The following is a 24170-nucleotide window of genomic DNA, read 5'->3' as shown; positions in this document are numbered from 1 at the left end:
ATCAGCCCTACACTAAATGTTCTCCATTGGCGAACGCACTACCTTTTAAAGCCATGTGCATCACCCACAGTGACACCCACAACACCGGCCCAAAATTCCTTTGAGACAAAATCCGGCTCTGCCAGCCCTAAAGGAATCTCAGATCTCGCACAACATACTGACTTGTGGTCCCACCTCACAACTCCTCCAGATTGGGCGGGTCTACGTTCTCTGTCCAAGCACCAATTATCTGGAACTCCCTACACTTACACATTTGCAACACTGAAAATCACCTGAAATTCAGAAAGGCTCTATAAATCTGGCTCTTCCCAAATTCAGCCTGAACATGTCCCCCTATCTCAAACAACACATTCCTATACACCAATCACATTCACAGCGGCTCACCAGACAAACTGTCGCCCCATGCACAACAACACGCCTACATGATAAATACTGCATGGAAGCCAGCAGCATTCGCCGAGGCACACCACAATAAACCTTACTCCTCCAACTACAACACGAACGCCAACATTCACATCGGCTCACCCTGACAACGTATCGCCCCAGGAACAGCATCATTCCTACCTGACAAATACACCAGGGAAGCCAGCAGCTTTCGCTGTGGCACACCACAATAAACTCACTCGCCCTCACTGTGCAGTCCCTCGCCCAGAGAGACCACGAATAAGGAGAACATACCGTCCCCACTGGACAAAAATCGCTGCAGCCGGACAACATTGAAGCCTACGCTATGGATACCTTACACCACGTCTGTGGACACCAGCCACAGGCACAGCCAAACATCCATGCACCGTAGAATGCTGATACGGCTATGCCCTTCCGGTCTAGCAGCGTACATAGCCGTCCCCACTGAAACACCTGACGTACCTCAACACCTCTGCCACTAGCATACAGCGACAACCAACAAAGGAAATTTGCTATAGCTGGCCACACATCGACTCTTCAACAATAGCACCCTATCGCAAACCACCAACAGCACCCATCCACTTGCCTAGCCTGTTTTTGGGCTGCTTAGTCGAGCCTAGCTAGCCACTTAGGTCCTAGACCAGCGAAAATGCACACCTGCATCTTCGAATCTAAAACCCTTAGAACCTGCAGCACATTGAATTGTGTCACTGAGGTTGTTCCTACCACAAAGCGCATTTAGGCTATACAAATAAGGGAAAGAGCGCTATATAAATAACCTAATACAATACAATAGCATTTAATGGACTTTCATAGCCAACTCGGTAAGCTGAAGATGAACAACCCTTCAACGTGCATGATCTTTGAGCTGGGCATGACAAAAATTCATGCCTATAAATGTCAAATGCTATGAACAATTTCAAAAGCCGAAACATTTGTCTTCCCTAAGGCTTTTTAAGTTTATTTGGTTTTTGATTAACTAAACAGGGAATTTTGCCAGAGCTAGGTTTACTTTGTTAGGCTTCAAAAATAGTTTGTCCTTTGGATTACAAGAGTCTCTCACTGTAAGTGCAGAGAAGAGAGAGCTGTATAGTCCACGGGGATTTCTGTGCATCGTGCTGTGGCATATGGTCCAATCAGCCATTGCAGGTGATAGATCAGTGGGTTAGTATGGTGCTAGAGATTGAAGGGTGCTTTAGACTCTTTGGAGTTGTTGAGTCCAGCATGGCGACGTTGATTGTGGGGCTAGGTATTGAGGTTAGTTGTGAACGTTGGATGTGGCCCCAGGTTATCTATATTTTGAGATGTTTAGTTTGCCTTTCCCCGCGCTTAATGAGTGTACCACTCTCTGTTTAAGCAGAGAAGTCAAACTGTCACAATCCTAAAACAGTAGGGGTGAGATTTTTCAGTATGTTCGCTAATTTTAAATGGTTCATTTATAGATGTATCTCCTCCATGCAACTTATTAACTTTCATTGTGAGGGCTACAAGTGCTTCCAGTGGGCAGCTGATAAGCAGCAGGTCGGGAAGTTGAAGGATCGGCTTTCAATGCCTACATTTTCCCCCGGGTCCTTGGAACTACTTTAGGTGCTTTCCTGGGTGGCCAGTTAACTGTGTGGGAGTTGATAAGTTTTACTTATAGCCTATTCGGGTTAGGGAGGAAAGCAGTTGATTCTGGAGTGGAGGCTGAAATCTCTGAGAAAGAAACAGTTGGAATGATTCTGGGGTGGTTGCTGATGTCTCTGAGAAAGAAACAGTTGTAATAATTAGAGTACGAAGTAGGAGCTGTGGGGTACATTTACCAACCCCCTTCATCACCATGCTACAATTCAGCAGAACCAGCAGAATGGCTGCGCTGGCTCCATTGAGCACCATTGCCTCGCATCAAAACTGCGTTTTGCAGCTACAAAAATGATAGCTTTGCTGTCTTTGCCAAGCACATATGGGGCGAGATGGAACACCCCGAGAATGGCTGCCAGTGTTTTCCTTATGTGCACCAAAGAAAAGAATTGAAAAGCAGTGCTGGGAGGCATTTAGCCCAAAATCTCCCATGGAAAAAAGGAAATATTTTGCATTTAAAATGACTGCGCCCTGATGCTGTTTTCCACTGTTTCAACAGTACACTGTTGGCTCCAGTGAGACCCAGCTATGTTTATCCACCTTCAGGTTGTGCTCCAGCAAAAGGGCATTTCTCATTGAATGACAGGCTGTGTCAGGCAAGATCTGTGAAATAGCAAAGAATTTCATTCCAAGCCGTACACAAAATGCTTCACTTTTTGCAACAAAATATAATTGACAAACCCTTCACAACAAGCCCTCCATCTCTGTGCTTATGTCAGTTTCATTGGACCCTTGCCTTGGACAGACTCCTGTGTGTTAGAAATTACTAGGGCCATGGAAATGCTCAGAACACAGATGCAAGAGAAACCCGCATTTGAAAGTTACATTTAAGGAATTCTCTTTTTTACAAACAAGGAAATGTCTGTTTAAAAGGAAATTGTTGAATTAAGGCCCTGTCCTTGCATGGAAAGGTGAGGTGGGTTTGTGTTAAAACATATGTAGGATATTTAATTCCAACAGTCTTGCTTTCTGGTTCAGAAGTAAATAAATAAATAAATGTGCTATGAAGCCAGCAAGCAACAGGTTTTTTCCTGGCCTGGCTTCAAAGGACTTTGCTTCCTTGGAACAAGATCTGCCTTCCTTCAAGTGGACAGCCCCCAGGGCACATAAATAGACAAGGGTGGTGGATATCGCACCCTCGTCAAACTCTGTGGCAGTGCTCCAGCCTGGTACAATGAATTTCTGGGACACATAGGTGTGACTTTCTGGTAGCTCCTCCCCTCCACTGAATACTGGAGAGCTTCAAAGACAAATCCATGGCAGCACAGGGCTAGTGCCTGACAGTCTGCTGTGGGTTTGAAAAAAAGGCCCTTACTTGAAAGACAAAGCCGGCCCATCTGGGGCAAACACTGTTCTTATTTCATAAACTTTAAGACTCTTATTTCTGCAACCGGAAAACGCAGGAATGCAAAGGTTTAACAGTTTAAATGTAATTTTTTTGGCATTGAACTAGATATTGTGGCTTTTCCTAGCCTGTATGGTGTACAAACGGCAAGAAAATTTAAATCATGGGAAAAGTGTACATGCAGAATTTTAAGTGAAATATTTCCCACCAAAACTTGTGAAAGATTATTAGAATGACTAAACAACATCATGCCGATTTGGGAATTGTAATGACAAGTTCAGTGTGAAATATGGAATCGGCTTATGTGATTTTCAAAAGTGCTACAACTGTAAACATGTTCAATTTATCTCATAACTGATTTTGGCTAAAATAACTGTGGGAGGGCCATTCGCGTTGTAAGCACACACCATAAAAACTGATGTCATGTCTCTGAAGTCCAACCGGCTGACAGGAAGGCGGTAACAGTCATCCCTGACCAATCCAGTTGTTAGAGGTATGTCAAGCCAAAAGTCTGCCCCCATAATAAATCCTGTGATGTCATGATCCCTACATAAAGGGGCGTCAGTGGGAGCTCTGGACACTCTCTTCTGAATTTTCCAGCTCCTGCGCATCCAGATATTCCATATTCACTCTGCAAGATTCCATATTCGACTGCCAGGTCAGAGCATAGCTGACCCTATCAAGGCAGGGAAAATTTGCCCTAACCTCTCTCGCTACTTTCCTAATACACTAAAAGAGGAGCACACTTGTAGAAGTCAAATCCTCCTATTTTTATTCGTATTGCTTCCAGATGTGTGACTTATCAACTTTGTTAAAAAACACAAACATATGGACTCGTTCAATTGTTCCATATGTCTATTGGTAATCAATCCGATCCTCAGCTAGTCAACCGGTTTCAGCGTAATGGATGCAGTTAACTGCTTTCTTCAGGACTTGGGCTGTGGCAGTTGTGGTCACTGTAGTTTATTAAAAGACACAGTCTTCTAATTTATTGTCTCACACTCCATCTCTCTCGTTGGGGGAGGGCATCTTGATTGAGTTGTAGGACGTCTCGATATTCTTTTTTCAATCCCTCTAGGGTATCCTGTATGTGTGTCGAGGGTATATTCTCTGTATCATCAAGGATCCTTAGACCATGACATTCGTGTTCCTCACTCCCCCCATGGTTATGTTTTTGTCTCTCCGTAGAGGATGGTGGGTTAATTATGCCTCGATCGGGCACTTCATTGTCTTATTTACTTTTATCATTCTTTGTGCGTTGCGCTTCTTACTCGATCAGCTGATTACCCGATTCCTTTGACACAGTAAAATTGAGACTGAGCTTGCCTGATTTACATCTAGATTCTAATCAGTTATGATATATATACATCAATAGACATATGGAGCAATTGAGCGAGTCCATGTTTTTTAACAAATTTGATAAGTCGCACATCTGGAAGCAATACGTATAAAAATAGAATGATTTAACTTCTACAAGTGTGCTCCTCTTTTAGAGTATTAGGAAAGTAGTGAGAGAGGTTAGGGCAAGTTTTCTCTTTCATCCCTTTACCTTGATAGGCTGCACAACCAGGGTTAGGTACATCTATTTAGGGATAGGAAGAGTTTCGTGTAGGTACATTTAGTAATCTATAGGGAACATAGTTTGAGGAATAATATGGCTAACAAATTGTTCTGTCTGTGATAAGTTAAAATTATAAAGGGTTAAGACAGAATATGCTAACCTACCGACTTTACTTGTGAACTATGGCCTATCAAAATTCAGTTAATAGGGGTTTGAGGGAGAGGGGGAAATCGTAACTGGGTGCTTTCTACCCAAAAAGTAATATTGCTCCCATTCATTTTTGCTTTGTGTATGTTATATTAGAAGGTCAAACTAAGTGTATTCCATCATTTTAAAGTGTAATTATCATCCCACTGGTGATTGCTACCCAATATAAAATGTGTGTGATTTTGTTTGAATTTAAAATAAATAAATATTGTATTAACCCCCACCCGCCTGGTTCATGGTCCATGGTGACCCGGGGTTTTGTAAAAGGGTGTGTGAGATGGGTTGGCTGCCATCTCAATCTGAATTCTGAGGAAATAAAGTAAAAGTGTTTTTTTTAATTGTGCGCTGCAACCTAGGCCAGTGGCAAGAGTCCTGGGCTGGTGCGTGATGCCCAATTAGAATCCTTAACAGGGCATAAGGTGATAAGTAAAGGTGATGATGAAGACTGTCATCCGAGACTGCAAGCTGGTGATTGGAAAGTGTCTGAATAATAGTTGTAAGGGTTGGAGAAATGGAGACCACAACACGCTTTGTGTTCGCTATTCCAATGGCCTTCTTAAGAAACCAGTCCATGTTGGTGGATTTGATAGGCTTGAGGTGGGATGTTGGTGCTTTGAATGCCTTATGGATTTTTACTTTGCAGGCCCTTTTCCCCTAAGGAACAACTTCAATGGCAAGTGGGCGGGATGGTTGGTTAAGAGTGCAAAGGATTTGGGAGTATTCTTTGGTGTAGATGAAGGCGGGGTATCTGCGATTTACCTTTTGGTTCTGCTGAAGTTGGGGGACATAGGGAAGATGTGAGACAGTTAACATCAAGTGGGGCGGGTGGTTTCTAGGAGGGAGAGCTGATGCCAGTGTGGTAATATATTGGGGTCGGTGGGAATGTGGCTCGTCAATGCAGAGCAGCATGTAGAGGTCCACTCTGCATGTGGTGGTGAAGATTCAGTGGTGGTCCATGCTACTTAGTAGGGCGGCCACCTGTGGTGATGGCCTGGGAAGGACTTTGTGGTATGCCTTGCGTGGAGATGGTGCCCCTAGAGCAGGCTTTGCATGGAGGTGCTGGCAGATGATTTGGACAGAGAGCTAGGCAGAATGTGGCTTGCTCTTATTGTATTAGAAGGGAAGCGTTAACAACCATAGAGTGGACTGGGTGGGTTATCAAGCCCGTGAGGCTTAAACTGGCCAAGTAAAATGTGAACTTGATCGACAGGGAGGGTCACACTCCCAGTTTATAGTTATGCTGGTAGTGACCCCACCAGTGGAGACTAGAGAGGTAGCAATCACAACAATATCATGGTTTTATGTTGTGCTTCTTGCCGGATAACGCCCACTTCTAAGCGCTGTATTTTCCAGTTAAATAGCTATCTGTTTGCCTAACTTCGGGAGGATGAAGGGCCTGAGCCGGCCCTGCGAGAATTCAGACATGCAAAGGACAGGCCTGCTCCATGTCAGCGGAGAGCGCTTAGTCGAGCGCTTAACACTCAGCGCTAGCATCAAGAGGAAGCGAGTTTTGAGGTCGGAGAGAGGCTATGCTCGGCTCCCTGTTTCATGGGCTAAAGACCAACGGCAAAGGTGCTGTGCACATTTTGCTCTTGCAGAGCCCTACATTGAGTGGGTGGGTGGGTGAATGAATGAATGAATCCACCCATATGGCCTGCGCTGCTGGGTGCCTCTTGGCAACCTCTGGTTGTTTTTCACCCGTTTAATTTGCACCGCGGGCTCGACTAGAAGTACCCATCTAGATAATAATTTAAACGCAAATGTCATACTCTGAAGTGATTCATAGCAACATATGTACTGGCACTTTTATCTTTGTCCATGTTCATGATTGTATACATCTTTTAATCCTACTAGAGATAAAATGTAACGTGAACCATGATTCTGAAAGTGGTGAAATTCGTGTGAGTTACGTCAGATGTTTTCACAAGAAGCCGGAAAGTGGTGTAATTTTGTAAATAAATAACTGAAATGCAAGATGAACCAAAATGTTTATGTGAAGTTTCACAGACATTAACATGCTTTGTTCTCCCTTAAACCAGGTTGAATATCACCCTTTCCAAAGGCCTCAAGAGCTGCTGGACTACTGTCGAAGCAACAATATTGTTTTTGAGGGATATTGCCCATTAGCTAAAGGGGAAGCTCTGACACATCCTGTTATTGTGCAGTTGGCCGAGAAGTACAAGAGAACCCCAGCGCAAATATGCATACGGTGGAGCATTCAAGTAAGTAGTGGTCCCTCGTCCGTTCCTACAATGCAAACCCCACGCAGTCCGCTGGCTGTTGGTTTTAATATGGTATCATAATTAGTTTCACAACCACAGGGTCTCGGATCTTTGGACTGCATTAACACCACTGCCCACCACTGTTGGCAAAACATGCAATGTTCTTGTAGTAAGCAATACGCAAATACAAGTTAAGAATTACATTCCCATAAGATCCCAGAGGAATTGCAGTATTTTTTTACATAGCGGAATGCATATATCGTTTGCTTATGTTTGAGAATGAAGCACTTGTGAGTATGGTGTCCTTTTATTGCTCGAATCCTCTGGTTCATAAGGCATCCATTCCAGTGCACTAAATGGGCCGGTCCTAGCCTGCACTTCTCATTTTTTTTAAATATACGAGTACCTGCACTTCTCAAAAGTAGAAAGGTCTAGGCTCCTGCAGCCTTTGCTGTGGAAAGCAGCACCCTCTCCCTCCTCTTGCCCTCCACCCCCCAGCACAAAAGGAGAGCCAGACATGAAGCTCCAGAGCTGGCAGCACAGCAGGCGTGGACCTCCGTTTTGCTAATTGGGCTTTACCTGCTAACCTTGGGGGTCCCCGGAGAGTGTTCCTGTGGAGTACGGATTGACACCCCTGCGGAGGCGGCACCTGAAGAAAGCCTGGGCAATTACTTGGTATTGCTATGCTGCTTTGCAGGGTCGGACTGGGACAAGAAATGGGCCTGGTCACCCAAAAAAAAGTGGCATACCCCTCGCCCCATGACCCTTGTCCTCTGATGACATCATCGGAAGTGATGTCATTTGACCTCACCCCAAAGTGACATCCTGGCAAGCGATGAAACACGACCTTTCACCCCTAGACAAAACAGGAAGTGGCATCAAATAGCATTTGTCCTAAGTACACCAAATTACTGTGAATCCAAGCAGACGTCCAAGGCCAAATGATAATGTTATTGTATTGCACTTACGCTTAAGCTCTTTTTTATAGAACAAATATACATACAATATCACCCAACCTGTGTTGGTACTCATTTATCGACCTCAGAAGGATGAAAGGCTTTTTGAAAAAGAAGAAAAAAATTAGAAAAACCTTTTTTTTTATTTCTTTTTTCACATTGTTTCCCCTCAAACCGGCCCAGGCATTGCCAGAAACCGGCCCCCACTTCCCAGATACGATTTCGGCCCGGCCACGAGCCAAAAGGCTGAGGGGCCAATCCAACCCTGCTGCTTTGTTATTAGCAGCGCCCTTTCCAATGTGTACATTTTCAAGTGTTGGTCGTTGTGGTGAACATGCTGGGCTGAAATCCCACACGCAGCTACAATTACCTACCAAATATGTCCCTTATTATTAGACAATGAAAGCCAGCAGTAATAAAACTTCCCTTTTAAAGCTTAGTTTATAGCTATGACGTCTGCTAGTTTGACGCACAAAAAAGAAAGTCTTTTATATGGAGAATCACATTTTCTGACCGCCATGCATAGCAACAAACTTGAAGTTTGTGTGAAAGTATCCCAACTTCACAGTCTAATCTAGGGGTGTGATCTTTAGCAAAAAATAAACTCTCATTGTGCCTTACGTGCAAAATAGTGGAGGATTTGGTTTACCTGGGATACAAAATCTATGCCACACCGGCATCAAGCAAAACAGAGTCTGACCTTGAGATAAAAATAAAACCCCTTGCAGCTCAGATGAAAAGAATCCTTTGGAAATACAGTACATTTTCATTCATACCTATCCTTAAGTTTTATCAGGCCAAAGTCATTCCTGTTTTATTATATGGGCTTGAAGCCAAACCCCAATTGTTGAATACATCCTGGCAAAAATGGGAAGGTCTGTTATGGAAACATGCCTTGGGCCTACCAATGAGTCTATCAATGAACAATATCAGGTTCGAACTGGGCCTAAGATCATTAAAATCCCAAGTAGAGTGGAAACTGTTGATCTTGCACTACCGCATTATATCATCACAAGACCAATCCCTTTATACAGATATGAGAAAACATCTGGAGGCTGGTAATTCTCACCAGTTAGACAGACTAGGCTCACTTGCAAAGGATTGGCAGGAGTGGGCAAACATAGACTCAAAATTGTTGGAAGAAAACCCATTAAAGGTCCAAAAAAAATGGGAGGAAATGGACTGGATTAGGACCCTTGAGAAAATAAGATCAGGGTCATATCCAAATCCCCTACAAAGAGCGGAAAGGAAACTGGGTTTCCTCAGCAAATATTTAATAAAATTTCCAGACTGGAAAATAAGGAATGTTTTTCAGACTGAGATTGAACATCTTACACACTGGGGAAATTCTGTCAAGAAGAGGCTTGGGAGCTTCTGCAGTAAGTCTTTGTCAGTCGTGTGCCAAGCCTGAAAACCAATCAATCAAACATATGATGATGGAGTGTGTGGGCACAAGGAATTCTAGACATCAATTTCTCAGTAGATTCATGTCCGGTGTAACATACTGGGCAGAGGACTCCTTTTGGGAAAGCCTGATTGATGGACACTCACATCAAAAGACGATCGCTGTCGTCAAGATGCTTGAGGACTGTAAGATAGAACTGTAAAATCCTTCTAAACATTGTTTAAATTCTGTTGGAATTGGTCTGGATGCGAATGCTTTGTTTGTTAACTGTATACATTTTCCTTTTCTGTTTTTTGTTAAATTATGTATTTTGGTTTGTGATTTGTGAAAGGTTATATTTTTGTAACCATATACAATAAAAGAAAATAGGCGTTCTGTGATGTCCAGTGTATGTATTCATGTGCACTGTAAGGTGGTAAATAATAATGGCCATGCCAAGTGTAAAATGGGCGCACCAGTTATGACAGATGGCACAGAAAATACTCTGAGCCATTCAGACAGTTCAATGGTTTTATTTTCCTTTTTGGGGCCTAGGACCACCCCTCTCCTTCTTGTCTTGCAACAGGACCCGTTGCGTGCCTGCGCAGCGGCTGCAGCAGCTATAGACAGCACTGGAGAGTAAAGGCTGCTGTTCCAGCTACAACATCCAGATGTCCCCACAGACCATTAGGGAGATTTAAGAGTGCAGTTCCACCGACCACATACAGATGTCCTCAAAAGCCATTCAAGAGATGAACAAAAAGCGGCTAGTATTGCCTTGGTGCCATCAGATACACATTTAGTGGTTGTCTAAATTCTGTGGCCCTGATTCATGGGGGGATTAGTGTGCCATTTTGCCTGCAAATCCCTGTTTGACGAATGGGGTGTTGGGGCAGAAAGGCACTCAAATCCCTGTTTTACACCAAATAATTACATGAATCAGGACCTGTATTGTAATTACTACCTCTCCCCTTGCCCTTCCTTATTTTTCATTGGTTTGGCTTATAAGGTCAAACTATTGTGTTACAGTACAGACCCAGAGGGAATGGCATTTGAGGAGAGACGCACAACCTGTAGGTGGTGTTTGGTTATTTTCCTGCCTGTTAACTGCCCTTGGCCATTCTAATCCCTATATCCATTCCAAACCAGTTCCTGCCCCTGCCTGCCCAAAACAACTCTTCATGGGAACTCTTTGAGCTCGCTTTATTCAAGCCTTACCAGCAAACTTTGTACTCAACGTGCCTGCCAGTGTTTTTTCATGCAGCCTTCTGAGAGTTAATGACATAATTGGAGTTGTAAACCTGCTACTGGTGCAATAAAAATGCCTAAACCAGGTCTGCCTTTAGCCACTCGATTTATAAGCACTCTCCCTGTCCTTCACTGAAGTCATGTTAAAAACGAGCATTGGCAAAGCCAACAGTTGTGGCTTGTGTATAAGTATTAGGCACACAAAAGCCTAAAATGTTGGCATTGGAAATTGCTTGTTTAAAAAATATTTTTAACACATTGCAAATTGTGCTTTTTGTAGGTCCTGTACAAAAACAGCTTTTGCAGTTTTTTTTTGTACACCACCCGATACAAATGCAGATGCTGTGCAAAAATAATGGGGCCACTGTGGTCAAGGGGCACCATCGCTCATTGCTAGGCACATTTCTTAGCACAAAGTATATTTCTTTGCTTGCTCCACTTTTGAAGACACCTGGGGGATAGCACAGGGGCAACGTGCTGGTTTTGGAAGCAAGGCGAACTCGGGTATTAAGCGCATTATCAAATAAATAAATATCGTAAATTACAAAAAGGATACTCCAGAGGCGGAGCTCTTATGATCCAAGGAAAAATGTATTGAGTGGGTAAGCTAAGTACACAAACGCTACACAATCACAATCCAAGCCCTTCTGTGGGGTTCACGGGACTTTTTGTGGACGGCATGTTTCGTGCCATCGTTCTTCTCATAAACAGGAAAACCGAAAGAACAGACCCTTCAAATGGCAGCGCTGACGCATAGTAATATTATACGCAGGGCTACCGAAGAAGAGAAACAAGGGCAGGACGTTTCACGTCAGAATTTTGAGAACATGTCAACAGCGCCATTGTTAGCATTGCGATTATTTGGCAGAGCGCGATAGCACTTGACCTGAAGAGCATGAGATTTTTTCCAGATTTACAGAAACCTCACTGCCTAAAACCTCCTGGAAATAAATTCTGTATTCACCATGTTTAGTTTAATAGATCGTGTCTAGAAATAGAGAATTATAGTTCTGGATCTTAAAAAAATGAATGCTTTTTATGTGAATTATTGAAACGTAAAATATTCCATATATATTTTTAAGCCTACCAATGTTTATGCCATTTTTCAGAATGGAGTTGTCACTATTCCCAAATCTACAAAACCAAAACGTATAGAGCAAAATTGTGAGGTAAGACTTGGTTTTTCACATTCCTTGGCTGAAGATGTACTGAACTTGCATTTGGAACTCGAACCTTTTTTTTTTCTTTAAACAGTAATCGTCCAGAGTACAGCTTTGCCACACTATGAACACTATGGTAAATGAACACTTTGGATTGCTGACCAACTTTCCAGTCGAATCTCACTGTACACTCTATGCTGGTCTGCTGTCTCTTGCTGGGGATATAGGGTCCGATTACGAGTTTGGTGGTAGTAGTAAAATATCTGGTAATGACCACTTGCGGATGTTTTACTACACTGCCAAACTGTGGGTTTCGTTGCTGGTACTCTTTGTTAATGCCTGCTTTTTTGTGGCATTCGTATTTACCTCCATTAAAAAACAAGCATTACGACATGCATTAAATAAATGCTGGACCCCATGTACAGGAAGGCAAAATGGGGAATAACAGAAAGGTATGCAAGGGCGGATATCAGGTATTTTACAGCATGCAGTAACGGTAAATGATTTTGTTGGTATTACTGCAGGCAATACCACCAAAGTCCTAATCTGCCCCTTAGTTTCCTGCTCAGGCCCCACCTTTCATCGGGGTATGGTTGGAATGAGATGAACCACTTGTGATTTGGAGCCATGCCATTGGTTCTGCCAATGGCCGTGGCAGCACATCACCATTGCATTTTCATGAGCAGGGTTTTAATGAGCGGGGAGCCAGGTGACCTGGCAGTGGCAGCACATCACCATTGAATTTTCATGAGCGGGAAGCCAGGTGACCTGGCAGTGGCGGTACATCATCATTGAATTTTCATGAGCAGGGAGTCAGGTGACCTGGTAGTGGCAGCACATCACCATTGCATTTTCATGAGCGGGAAGCCAGGTGACTTGGCAGTGGCAGCACATCACCATTGCATTTTCATGAGCGGGAAGCCAGGTGACCTGGCAGTGGCAGCACATCACCATTGCATTTTCATGAGCGGGGAGCCAGGTGACCTGGCAGTGGCAGCACACCACCATTGCATTTTCATGAGCGGGGAGCCAGGTGACCTGGTAGTGGCAGCACATCACCATTGCATTTTCATGAGCGGGGGAGCCAGGTGACCTTTCAATGGTGCTTGTCCAATTCTCGTAAGAAGCACCAGTGAGTCTCTGTTATCTACCTGACCAACGATTGACCTCGACGTTCTTCTAGTAGGCGGCCACACACCACTCACAGGCATGGGTTTACGACTAAGCACGGGCCAGTGATCACTCTAGTACATATTGCATAGCCTCTCTCCTTTGCACCGATCTGTGACATTTGATATTCAATTTTTTGACCTTCTGTTGTGGTGCATATGGTCTCATGCAGTGGCTGGAGCATCGCTCATGAATAGATCTTATATGGTGTGGCTTTCCACAGAGGGAATTGGATTTCCATGGTGATGAGCTGAGTGCTTTTTTGGCACCCAAGCGTTTTAAGGTTTTGCTGTTTAACGCAAGTACAATCTGAAAGATATTAGGGATTTCCAAGCCCACTGTCTTTTAGTGGACTCAAATGGACACGATTTAGAACACCATAGTCAAAAACAATTGAAAATTCAATGTACAAAGAATTAATGTTTTATTTGTGATATGATTAAGATGAAACCTTTCACATATAAATAAGTAAAATCGTACAAGTAAACAATGAACGAATACACATCAAACTTTAGTGAAAAGTAATCCTAAAAATCGAACTACAACAATAATTAAGGACATTTTGAATACCCTCTAAAATTCTATAAGAAAAAATAATTGTAGATAAAAACATTGTGTTTTGTGAGGAACCTGAGGGCGTTCTCAATTCATTTTGCCCAATATCCTCTACTCTCGTGCGGGTGGGGGTGGAAAGGGCCACAGCTTTTGGATCCCGACCCTGGGGGTGGAGCTGTGAGGGAGGATACCTGGGTAGAGGAGACTTTGGTAGTGCAAGGGGGATGTCCTTGGGTGAGACACGCTATTCCCCATTTCCATTCCATAATGAACTTTCAGCCTTTATGGGATACTGGTACCCTTCTCTTCCTTTCAGGATGACCCTAGAAAATGCCATCCATATAGTGACACTAGAAAGAGGGGGAATAGGAGGAGGTCAGGGAGAGAGACATGGTATCCCCCTTTTCCTTGTGATAACCAACCTTACCCTCCCCCTGCCTTTACAGGCTGTTGCCAATCACTTCCTTGCAATTTACCTTTTTCATACCACTCTAGTACTGGGACGAGGAAGAGGCGACTAAGATTAGTGCACACTAACATGTCATTTCACCATTCTGGTACTGAGTTGAGGAAGATGCATGAAGACTGTTGTGAGGGTTAGGCAAGTCCTTAGAGACCCAGTAACTATGGTGAGGCAAATCGATTTAAGGACTCGTACCTGCAACCAGTTAAGTGGTTGCAGGTGTATAAAAGCTGGAGCCGACCATCAGAGAGGGGAGACCAGCAGAAGAGAAGCTGGGCCGGGTGTGCCGGGCCTGGTAGGAGAGATATCCTGTCAAGAAGGAGGCTGCCTGGAGGACAGGACGCTGGTGAATACTCGGAGAAAGAAACAGCAACGCGGAGGCTCAGATGGCCCGTGGGAGGGTCATAGCTGTTAGTGCCTCCTTGGTCAGGTGCCCAAAGCTGGAACTGTGGGGCACAGAAGAGACTCCAGTTCTGCAAGCTACCGGCAACATCCGTGAGTGGCGAGTTGAGCTGCCAGCAACCCAGAAAGAGGTTTCCAAAGTGTGAGCGCGGCTCGCACCACTACAGAGACATGGACCTGGAGCAGAGAGCAAGGAAAGAAGGTGCCCGGAGGAGCCGCCAGGGACTGTTGAGAGAACAGAAGGGAACACCCGTACTGCGACGATCCTGGGGCTACTGGAGGGCAAATGTTATTGCTGAGTGTATGAAAATAGATACATTTACTCATTGACTGGAAAACTGTATTGTATTACACTGATGTATTTTTCGAAGTAAGGAGAAACAGCCATGTAGTTTCTCTTTTTTCTTTGCATAATGAAGGCTTAAGTCTTACCACAAAGATGTTTAAAAGTCAGAGAATAAGACTTATTGGTTCCAATTAAAAAATCAATTGAGGTGTGATCAAATGACAAGTAATAATATGTGTAAGCCAAGTATTGAACATAGGATGTTACGACAGGCGGCGAAAAACATCCCCTTTCACGAAAAGCATCTCAGATACAACGAGATTGAAAAGACAGTGTGCTCGCACACAGCCCTGTCTTCTTAGGCCCCTATAAGGCTCTATAGGTCTTGTCGGGTCACCCTTTTTGGACAGTCTGACTTGAAACCTTGTGTCCGTGTGGATAGATCGTAGCATATCAACCAACCCAGAGGCAGTCCCAGCACAAACGTTTCTTCCATAGGAGGTTTCTGTCCACACTAGTCAGATCTATGAAGGCACAATAAAGAAGGTGTTTCAAATTGATAATTTTATTCTTAAGGACAGAAAGCCATAGACCGTTGAGGAAAGTGCTGAGTCCCTTTCTGAAGCCTGATTGGAAATAATCACTATGGCCTCTTGTGACAGCCCAACAGTCTAACTCTCTCAGAAGAAGAGATGGAAAGATCTTGCAAGAGGGGTCAAGAAGCACAATAGGTCAATAATTACGAGGATTATGTCTATCACGTTTTTTAAAAATAGGAGCAAGATGGGTACATTTCCAGGAAGGAGGTATGAATCTAGTAGTCCATATTATCGCACATAAACGTGATAACATGGTGGCCAACATCCCTGGATTATATTTAAAGGTATACTTATAAAGTCCAACAGGACCAGGAGCTTCAATACTTTAGGAACTAATCGCGTCAGCTCCCGGTGGCCGTGGTAAAATATCCTGAGAATACTCCACTTTGAGAATTCACCCGACCTCCCAAAGCATCACAGCAGTGGCGGACCCATCCAGGCACTACCAGCTGCAACCTGGGGCACAATCGGACCTGGGAGCGCAAGAAACGTCCCTGTGCCCGCCAGCGCGAGACTCACCGCCATTGCTGGGAGGTTGACAATGGCTCCTCCGCCCCTGTCCCCCATGGGCTACAGTGGTCTTTGAGGCCCTGGGGAGCGGGTGAGCCAGGGGCATCCGTTGGCATCCGTTGACGGCATTGCTCTGACACCTCCAGACTGCCGCCCGGGGCCCCTCCCCCCTGCTGAGCTCCCCGCTTGGGGCGGCCGACGAGTACCCGAACCGCGGGCACGGCCGCTCCCGTCGTTCGGCGCCAAGGCTGCAGTGACCCTGGGGAAGAATCGCTGGGTTCGCACGGCGACTGGACACCTGCAGTGCGCTGGGCATCTGGACACCGACAGCGGGGGACATCCACGCTGTGCTGCCTGATCCGGCAGCGCAAACGGAGGCGAGATACGCACCACGGAGCCGGAGCCTCTCCGCCCTCCCCCCCGCACCCTCATCAGCGAGACTGCAGCACCTGGGGTTGAGCCGTGACACGAAAACAAGCAACGCGGTGTTGCGCTCCCTCAACGGCACCAACGAGGTATGTGCAAACTCCCCCCCCGGCCTGCGAACGACAGGATACCGACCCGCATTAAGGAGGTGCCACACCCTCTTTTAAAAATAAAATCAGAGGTCCACCTGTGGGGGGCACGGAGCTGCGGGGACTGTGGACGCTCTCCTCGCCCAACAACACAAGCACCCTGAACTGGTGACAACGCCTGCAGCTCCCTATACAATCGATCTGGGGCCCAGAGAACTGGCAACAAGGTGGCATCAGTGGGCTACGGCCGTGGGGGGGACGGAGGCCCCTGATGTAAGGATCACAGCCCCACAAGCATAAGGAGCTGGACAGATACTCCACTGGGGGGAGATAACTCTGGGTGTGACCACGCATTGGGGTAAACCCCAAACTCTACCGGACCAACCCTGACCAGGGATCCTTGGAACCGCCAATGACAAGAGAACTCGTTACTACCCCACAATTAACACAATTAACAGCCTCCAGGGGCAGTACTATTCATAAGGTAGCGCACACAGTGGGGGGCCGGTGGCTGCTGCCCTCCACACGCCACTCATGAAAAGAACATAGCCTGGGCTGATTGCACGGCCCTTGGGTGGGCATACATGCGGATGCCCTCCCTGTGGGCCCATGACCCTCCAATAAACACAGCGGCCAACCATAGCAGGGATTTGCTCCCAGCGGCCAAAGTAATCCCGCCGACACTCCTGAACAGGGACAGAATCGTGAAAGATCGTCGTCCGACTAACCCACCCCTATTCAGACTTCACAATAACCCCCTGGTGGGGCACCAATACGATCCATCCGGACTGGCCGCCTCACACAAATCCCCGACTCCGCCATGGGCAAGGACAAGGCTAAGAGGCAAACCCTACAAAGCAAAATGGACCTCTACACAGTGGAGGCCCCCCTCGCCTGGAAATGCAAACCCCATCGGAAGCGGATATCGGGGAAGCAGCTCAGGACCCCCAACTCTCCCTGAGCGACTTAATGAAGGCAATTGGGGACTCGAGAACATCGCTGGAACTCAAAATTGGCGGAGTCTGCACGGAAGTATCTCTCCTACGCCAGGATCTCCACAATCTATCATATAGGGTCGGAGAAGCGGAACAAAGAGTGTCGGACACAGAAGATAACGTCCGCCAGTTGGAACAACAACTCGCCATAATTGCCCAGAAGGTCAACCAACTAGAATACCGAGCCGAAGACAGTGAGGGCAGGGCACGACGCAATAACCTCAGGATTCTCGGGATCCCGGAGAAAGAGGAAGGCCCCAGTGTCAAACTTTTCCTAGAAGACTGGCTGACTCACATCTTTGCCCCCAAGAAACTGTCGAAATTCTTCTCTATTGAAAGAGCACATAGGGTACCCACTGGGCGACCTACCCCAGGAGCCCCGCCCAGAACTATAATTGCACGCCTCCTTAACTACCGGGACCGAGACGCCATCCTCCAGATGGCACGGGCCTCCGGCCCAATCACATACAACAGCTACAAAGTAGGGTTTTATACGGTCTATACTAAAGAGGTCCAGAGGGCCCGCCAATCGTTTGACTCTGTTAAGAAGAAACTTCACTCTCTGTCAATTAAGTTCGCCCTCTTCTTCCCGGCGTTGCTCAAGGTCCACCACGAGGGAACGACACACCTATTCCACAACCCCAAAGAAGCATGGGATTGGCTCGAAACACAGATCCTTAATGGGCCTGCGGCCCGACGCTCGCCCTCTGAACCGTCCGCTCGCAAACCCGGACCCGGGCAGAACTCGCCATCTCTCACTCTGATAGGCCCCGAAACAGAATCACCAAGACGCCCCTCCAGGAATACCACAGAGAACGGATGAGGCCTGGGCATCACAGTACTGAAGTCGCCATGAGACACCATGGAAACTACACTGCGGCCACCACCGCCTTGACACCGCAGTTTCAAGCACAGTCCAGGTAACTCCACAGGAGCTACCACCCTAGGTCGGGTCCTCCCGACGAAGTTTAAGTTCACCAAGTTATCAGTTCAATGTTTGGGCGACAGGTGCTCCCAATTGGGGGGGAAGTGCAGGGTGGGGGGAGTTTTGGGGATTCGAGGAAACGGAATCACGAGAAAAGAAAGCTGGAAACCAACGAAAGCAGGCAAGGCAAACAAACACTATTTTGGGCCAGGACCAGAGACACAAGTATCTGCCAGTCTTCAGGCACTCCGGTGCGAGGCGGCCCCCGGAGGTCCCCCCTGAGAGGAAAACGATATACGCCCCCGGGAAAAATGCAACGGCCACTAATCCTCTCAGATACCCCAACAAATAGACTCACGCAGACAGGATGAACTCCAACAAAGTGACAATACTGTCCTGGAACGTCAATGGCCTCGGCTCCAGCATAAAGCGGAGACTGGTGCTCCAGTACCTAAACCGACACTCGCCGGACATTGCCCTCTTACATGAAACGCATTTGATAGGCACAAACACCAACTTTTTCAAAAGATCCAACTACTCGAATGTCTACCATGCCGGATTCACGAAAGGAGCTAGGGGCACAATGATACTCGTTCACAAGAGAGTCCCTCTCCAGGTTAGGAAGATCAGGGCAGACCCCCGGGGCCGCTATGTGCTGATGCTGGCGGACATCTGGGGCGAGAAATGGGGCCTGGCAGCACTCTATGCCCCCCTACGCGGACGAAAGAACTGCTCGCCGAGCTACAGAACTTGCTTCTGGAGGAGGAGGCTGATAGGTGGGTGCTCGGAGGGGACTTTAACGAAGTAATGGACATCACAATCGACAGAACCTATAGGAGAGCTGGAACACGTCCCACCTTCACGCCGCTCGCCACGTTTGCCGAAACCTCAGGAATGGTGGACGCATGGCGCACACTTCATGGAGACGAGGCAGGGTTCTCCTTCTATTCAGGGGTCCACAAATCATTCTCCAGGATCGATTACGCCTTCATCCCCCGCAACATAACCCACAGGCTTCTCGACGCTGCATTCCTCGCGAGAGGAATTTCGGACCACTCCCCGCTTCTTTTAACTCTCAAGGACTCCTCCTGCCGCCCGGATCGTAATTTGCGCCTAAATACATACCATCTCCGTCTTCCTGAAATTGCGGAGGAGCTAGAAAAGAGGACAGCGGAATATTTCGAACTTAATGAGGGCTCGGTGGACTGCCCGATTTCGATCTGGGAGGCATACAAAACAGTCCTACGAGGGGAGTTTATTTCCACGGTCTCCGCCTACCAACAACGCCAAGTCCAGAAGGTCAGGGAAGCAGAAGCATGCATCCTGGAGTGTGAGCGACAAACCCTTATACAAAACTCCCAAGAAGCAAAGGAGGCGATGCTCACGGCGCAAGACGCCCTCAGTAACCTGTCCCTAGACAATGCACGAACTGCTCACCAATTAGTCCGGAGCCAAATATATGAAAGGGGCGACAAAGCGAACAAGACTTTGGCCTGGTTGGAGAGATGCGTGCAGAGCAGGGGACACGTTGGGGCAATCAGATCTCCGGATGGGACATTATTGACGGAAGACTCAGATATCGTCGAGGCATTCGCCACCTATTACAAAAGTCTTTATACCCCACCCACTGGGAATCCATCAGTTGAACCCTCTCGATACCTCGACCACATCGAGATTCCGATACTCCCACAGCACCAATCAGACCTCCTGAATGCTGACATCACTGACACCGAGGTGCAAAATGCACTGGCACAACTCCAACCCGGGAAAACTCCGGGCCCCAATGGGTTCCCAACAGAAACGTGGAAGTGCCTTGGTAGCATGCTACCCACCCACATTCACCGCATGTTTCTACGCAGCAGGGAACTAGGAGCACTTCCCCCAGACCTCAGGAAGGCATGCATAGTTGTCATACATAAGCCTGGGAAACCCCCGGAGGAATGCGCCTCCTATCGCCCGATATCCTTGATCAATGGCGAAGCGAAGGTTCCCGCCCAAACACTCGCTAACAGACTACTGCAAGTGATTGAGTCCCTAGTCCACCCGGACCAATGTGGATTTATGCCCAATAAATCAACTCGGATGAACTTACGCAGGGTCCAATTGGCGCTGTCCAGGGCAAAGGAAATACCAGCCCCACTCGCCCTCCTGGCGGTGGACTCCGAAAAGGCGTTTGACTCTGTGGGGTGGGATGCTTTGTGGGAGATCATGGCTAGGATGAACTTGGGGCAGACATTTATATCCTGGGTAAAACTGCTATATGCATCCCCGGAGGCCACGGTGTGGGTGAACGGCAGATCCTCCAAATCATTCCCCCTGGGTCGGGGCACGAGACAGGGATGCCAGCTGTCTCCACTCCTCTTCCTCCTGGCCATCGAGCCACTAGCGATTGAGCTTAGAGCTAACACAAACTGGACCGGTTTTGTCTGGCTGGGAGGGGGAGAAGACCGCCTTTCGCTCTATGCGGATGACCTGCTCATATACCTCAGTAACCCGAGTATCTCGGGCCCGGTGGTCTCCCTCATACTCAGGGAATACCAGTACTTTGCAGGCCTAAAGGTTAATGAGGCCAAAACCATTTTCTTCCCGATTCAGGGTGGCGAGTCTGCGATCCCGGAGACCTGCCCATATCACGTCTCTATTAGGGAACTCAAATACCTGGGTATACGGCTCGACCCGACGCTTGATGGGTTCCCCCGACTTAATATACAACCAGTAATAGAGCGGTTCAACAGAGACACCCCCCATTGGCAATCTCTCCCCCTATCGCTAATGGGCTGGGCCGCACTATTCAAAATGATGACCCTTCCCAGACTGTTGTATGTCCTCCAGAACGCCCCATTCCCCATCCTCCGAGAAACCTTCGCACTCATTGACAAGAACCTGCGCACACTGCTATGGGGCGGGAAACACTCCAGGATTGCCCTTGACACGCTCCAGAGATCGGTGTGGGAGGGAGGCATTGGTTTACCTTGCATACGCACCTATTACTTGGCCACACAGATAGGAGTAGTGAATGACTGGATGCACGCAGACCCCACACTGCCACACTTCCGTATAGAGCTGGAGACCAACTCCCGGTGCTGCCCAAAATGACCCACCACATCCGGCGCGCTTGGCGGGCCGCACACAAACTAATCGGCTGGGAAGGACAGCCAACACTGTCGCAACCCATATGGCACAATGCGCTCCTCCCGGAAACTAGTGAAAATGGGCTCCTTCGGTCACTGGCTGACAAAAGGAATACACACATTAGCGCACGTAATACAAGAGGGTCGCCTCCTGAGCTTTGAGACCATGCGCGAACAATTCGACCTGGCACCCATGGACCGGTTTCGGCATGCGCAACTGTCCCACACCATCCGCGCCCAATTCCCCGACACGACAGTCGTACTCCCTTGCTCTCCCATCGAGACCAATATTCTCCCGCAGCACATCTCTTCTAGGGTCACTTCCACTCTCTATCAGGCCCTTAGCTCATTCGGGGCTGCACAACTCGACGGGCTAAAGGCAAAGTGGGAAAGGGATCTGGGCCCCCTGGAACCTAAAGATTGGGTAGAGGCGTTAATGTCCCCCAGAGAAATTGGGATAGAATCCAATCTCAGACTAATACAGTTGAGGATCCTCCATCGTTCATATCACTCACGCACTGCAATGGCCGGATGGGGTGGAATAGAAGACGGGAAATGTGTTTGATGCAAAACTGAACCCGCCACCTTCTACCATATGATATGGGACTGTCAAGCGATACAGGCCTTCTGGGTTGGCTGTGTCAACACAATCTCAGCCGCTCTGGCGACACCAATTCCCAGGGACCCCAAGATGGTACTCTTGGGCATTGGGGGGGAAGTAGACCTGTCCAAATATGCGGAAATGTTTTTGGCAATTGCGTTGGGGGCAGGCAAAAGACTTATTGCGGTCAATTGGGGATCTGCTGATCCACTGAGCCTGAACCGCTGGAGTAATGAGCTGGACAGGTGCGCAACCTTAGAGCGCCGGATCTATAATGCAAGGGGCTGCCCCCGCAAATTCGAAAAAATATGGGGTAAATGGCTAGATGCTCAATGAGCCCTGCGGGTGGGGGCACACCGGTAATGCTGCTAGCATTGTTTGCCTGCCTTGTCCTATTGATGTCTTTTGGTCCGCGGCCCCACGGGCCCTGTTGATATGGACGCTTGCCGTCAACGTGTATACTACTGATTCATGTCTTATTCTTGTACGTCTCTTTATGTTATGTTGTTTAAATTCAATAAACAGAGTTATAAAAAAAAAAAGAATCAGGTCAAACACATCTACAGTAAAGGACAACTTGCAAACTAGATTTGAATCAAAACTAATATTGAGTGTTGAACCTTCAGTGGCAGAGTATAATTGTGTAAAATGAGTACACAAAGTATCCTCTTTAATTGGATTGACTTGAGTTAAATACTGTATTTCAAAAAGATAGTTTAAAATGTTCCAAAAACGTGTAACATCTGTTTTGGGTACACAATGCAGCATTTTCTCAGAATCATTTAGTTGCATGATGTGCCTATATGATTTCAACCAGTTCTTGTACCTCTGATATAGGATCTTTTTTTGCTCAAGTCTAGAAGACAGTGGCAAAGAAAGAAGGGGCCTTATATAATGCTCCAGCTCCTTTTTTTGTAGAAAATTTAACTTTCAAAGTTATGCTTATGAGTCTTATGAATACAATTAGAGCCAAAGTTAAGGCATTGAGAGTTTTAAAAGTCAGTAAAGATATTACAAAATATGATAGGTGAGTGAATAGAAGTTAACAGATCTTTTTGGCCAGAAAGCACTGTGGTGCATGGGCATTAAATCGATGTGCAGTTTTGGGGTTCCAAGTGATTCGATTAAGACCATTATCAATGAGCAGATCCGTTGCACAATTATAAAGAAGAACAGAATTTGAAGTTCATTTCAATTTTAGGTATACAGATGAATGGTCACTTAGTTCAGTGTGGTGCACATTCATGGAGTGGCAGGGTCCAAATAACTTGTAAGAAAGAAAGAAGTATTCTATTACAGAGCTACGACTCATTATTTATTTATTTTTTATTTATAAAACATAGCCCAAGGACATCAATGTGCTGTTTTTTAAGGAGGAATGTCTCCCTTGATCTTACCATTGAGCAGACGAATACCTCCAATATTCCAACCCTTTGGCACGCCTCGCTTGTGAGTGAGATTGATAAAGGGGTAAGGCATAATGTGGTTCTTGAAGAAAACACAAACAATTAAGGTCCCCTAGAGTTCACAAACGTGTCCATCCAAACGGAGATGATCTTCACCATCTTGGTGGCACATTTCACCGGATTACAGTATATGTTAATAAGAATGGGCTCACACGAGGCAAATCTGTTATTGTCCCATTCAAGCATAATCGATTGTATATAAGGAACAGTGGTCATCCAGCTAGAACTACGAATCCCTATTGCATAGTTTGAGGCAAAAAGTAGACCGCCTAACGGACGACAATATAAGCCTTTTTCAGTAAAACTATCAAAAAGAGGGGGATTTGAAGCCAAACTTCTTGAAAAAAGGCAAATGTCCTCTGGTTTAGTGAAAGGGCTGTCAAGTGAGTTAAAGGAATTATGAAATCCTATGGTGTTCCAAGAAAAAATATTTACAAATTGAAT

At 46.5% G+C, this 24170-nt stretch overlaps 1 protein-coding gene across 4 annotated transcripts in view; it reads left to right on the top strand.

The window, feature by feature from the left end:
• LOC138538879 (glyoxal reductase-like) overlaps positions 1–24170 on the top strand; it is a 1290729-nt gene that overhangs the window by 942485 nt on the left and 324074 nt on the right. For 2 of the 4 annotated variants that reach the window (XM_069641561.1, XM_069641562.1), the window contains exons 5-6: positions 7178–7360; positions 12058–12117. In XM_069641561.1, coding sequence (XP_069497662.1) covers positions 7178–7360; positions 12058–12117 — 243 coding nt within the window. The remainder of the gene's footprint in view (positions 1–7177; positions 7361–12057; positions 12118–24170) is intronic. The other 2 variants (XM_069641563.1, XM_069641564.1) reach the window with 1 other exon arrangement.

Source organism: Ambystoma mexicanum, chromosome 1q (genome assembly GCF_040938575.1).
Source record: "Ambystoma mexicanum isolate Mex_15411 chromosome 1q, UKY_AmexF1_1, whole genome shotgun sequence".
NCBI lineage: Eukaryota > Metazoa > Chordata > Amphibia > Caudata > Ambystomatidae > Ambystoma > Ambystoma mexicanum.
The sequence above is the reverse complement of the archived record's forward strand: the minus strand, read 5'-3'. Positions and strand labels throughout refer to the sequence as shown.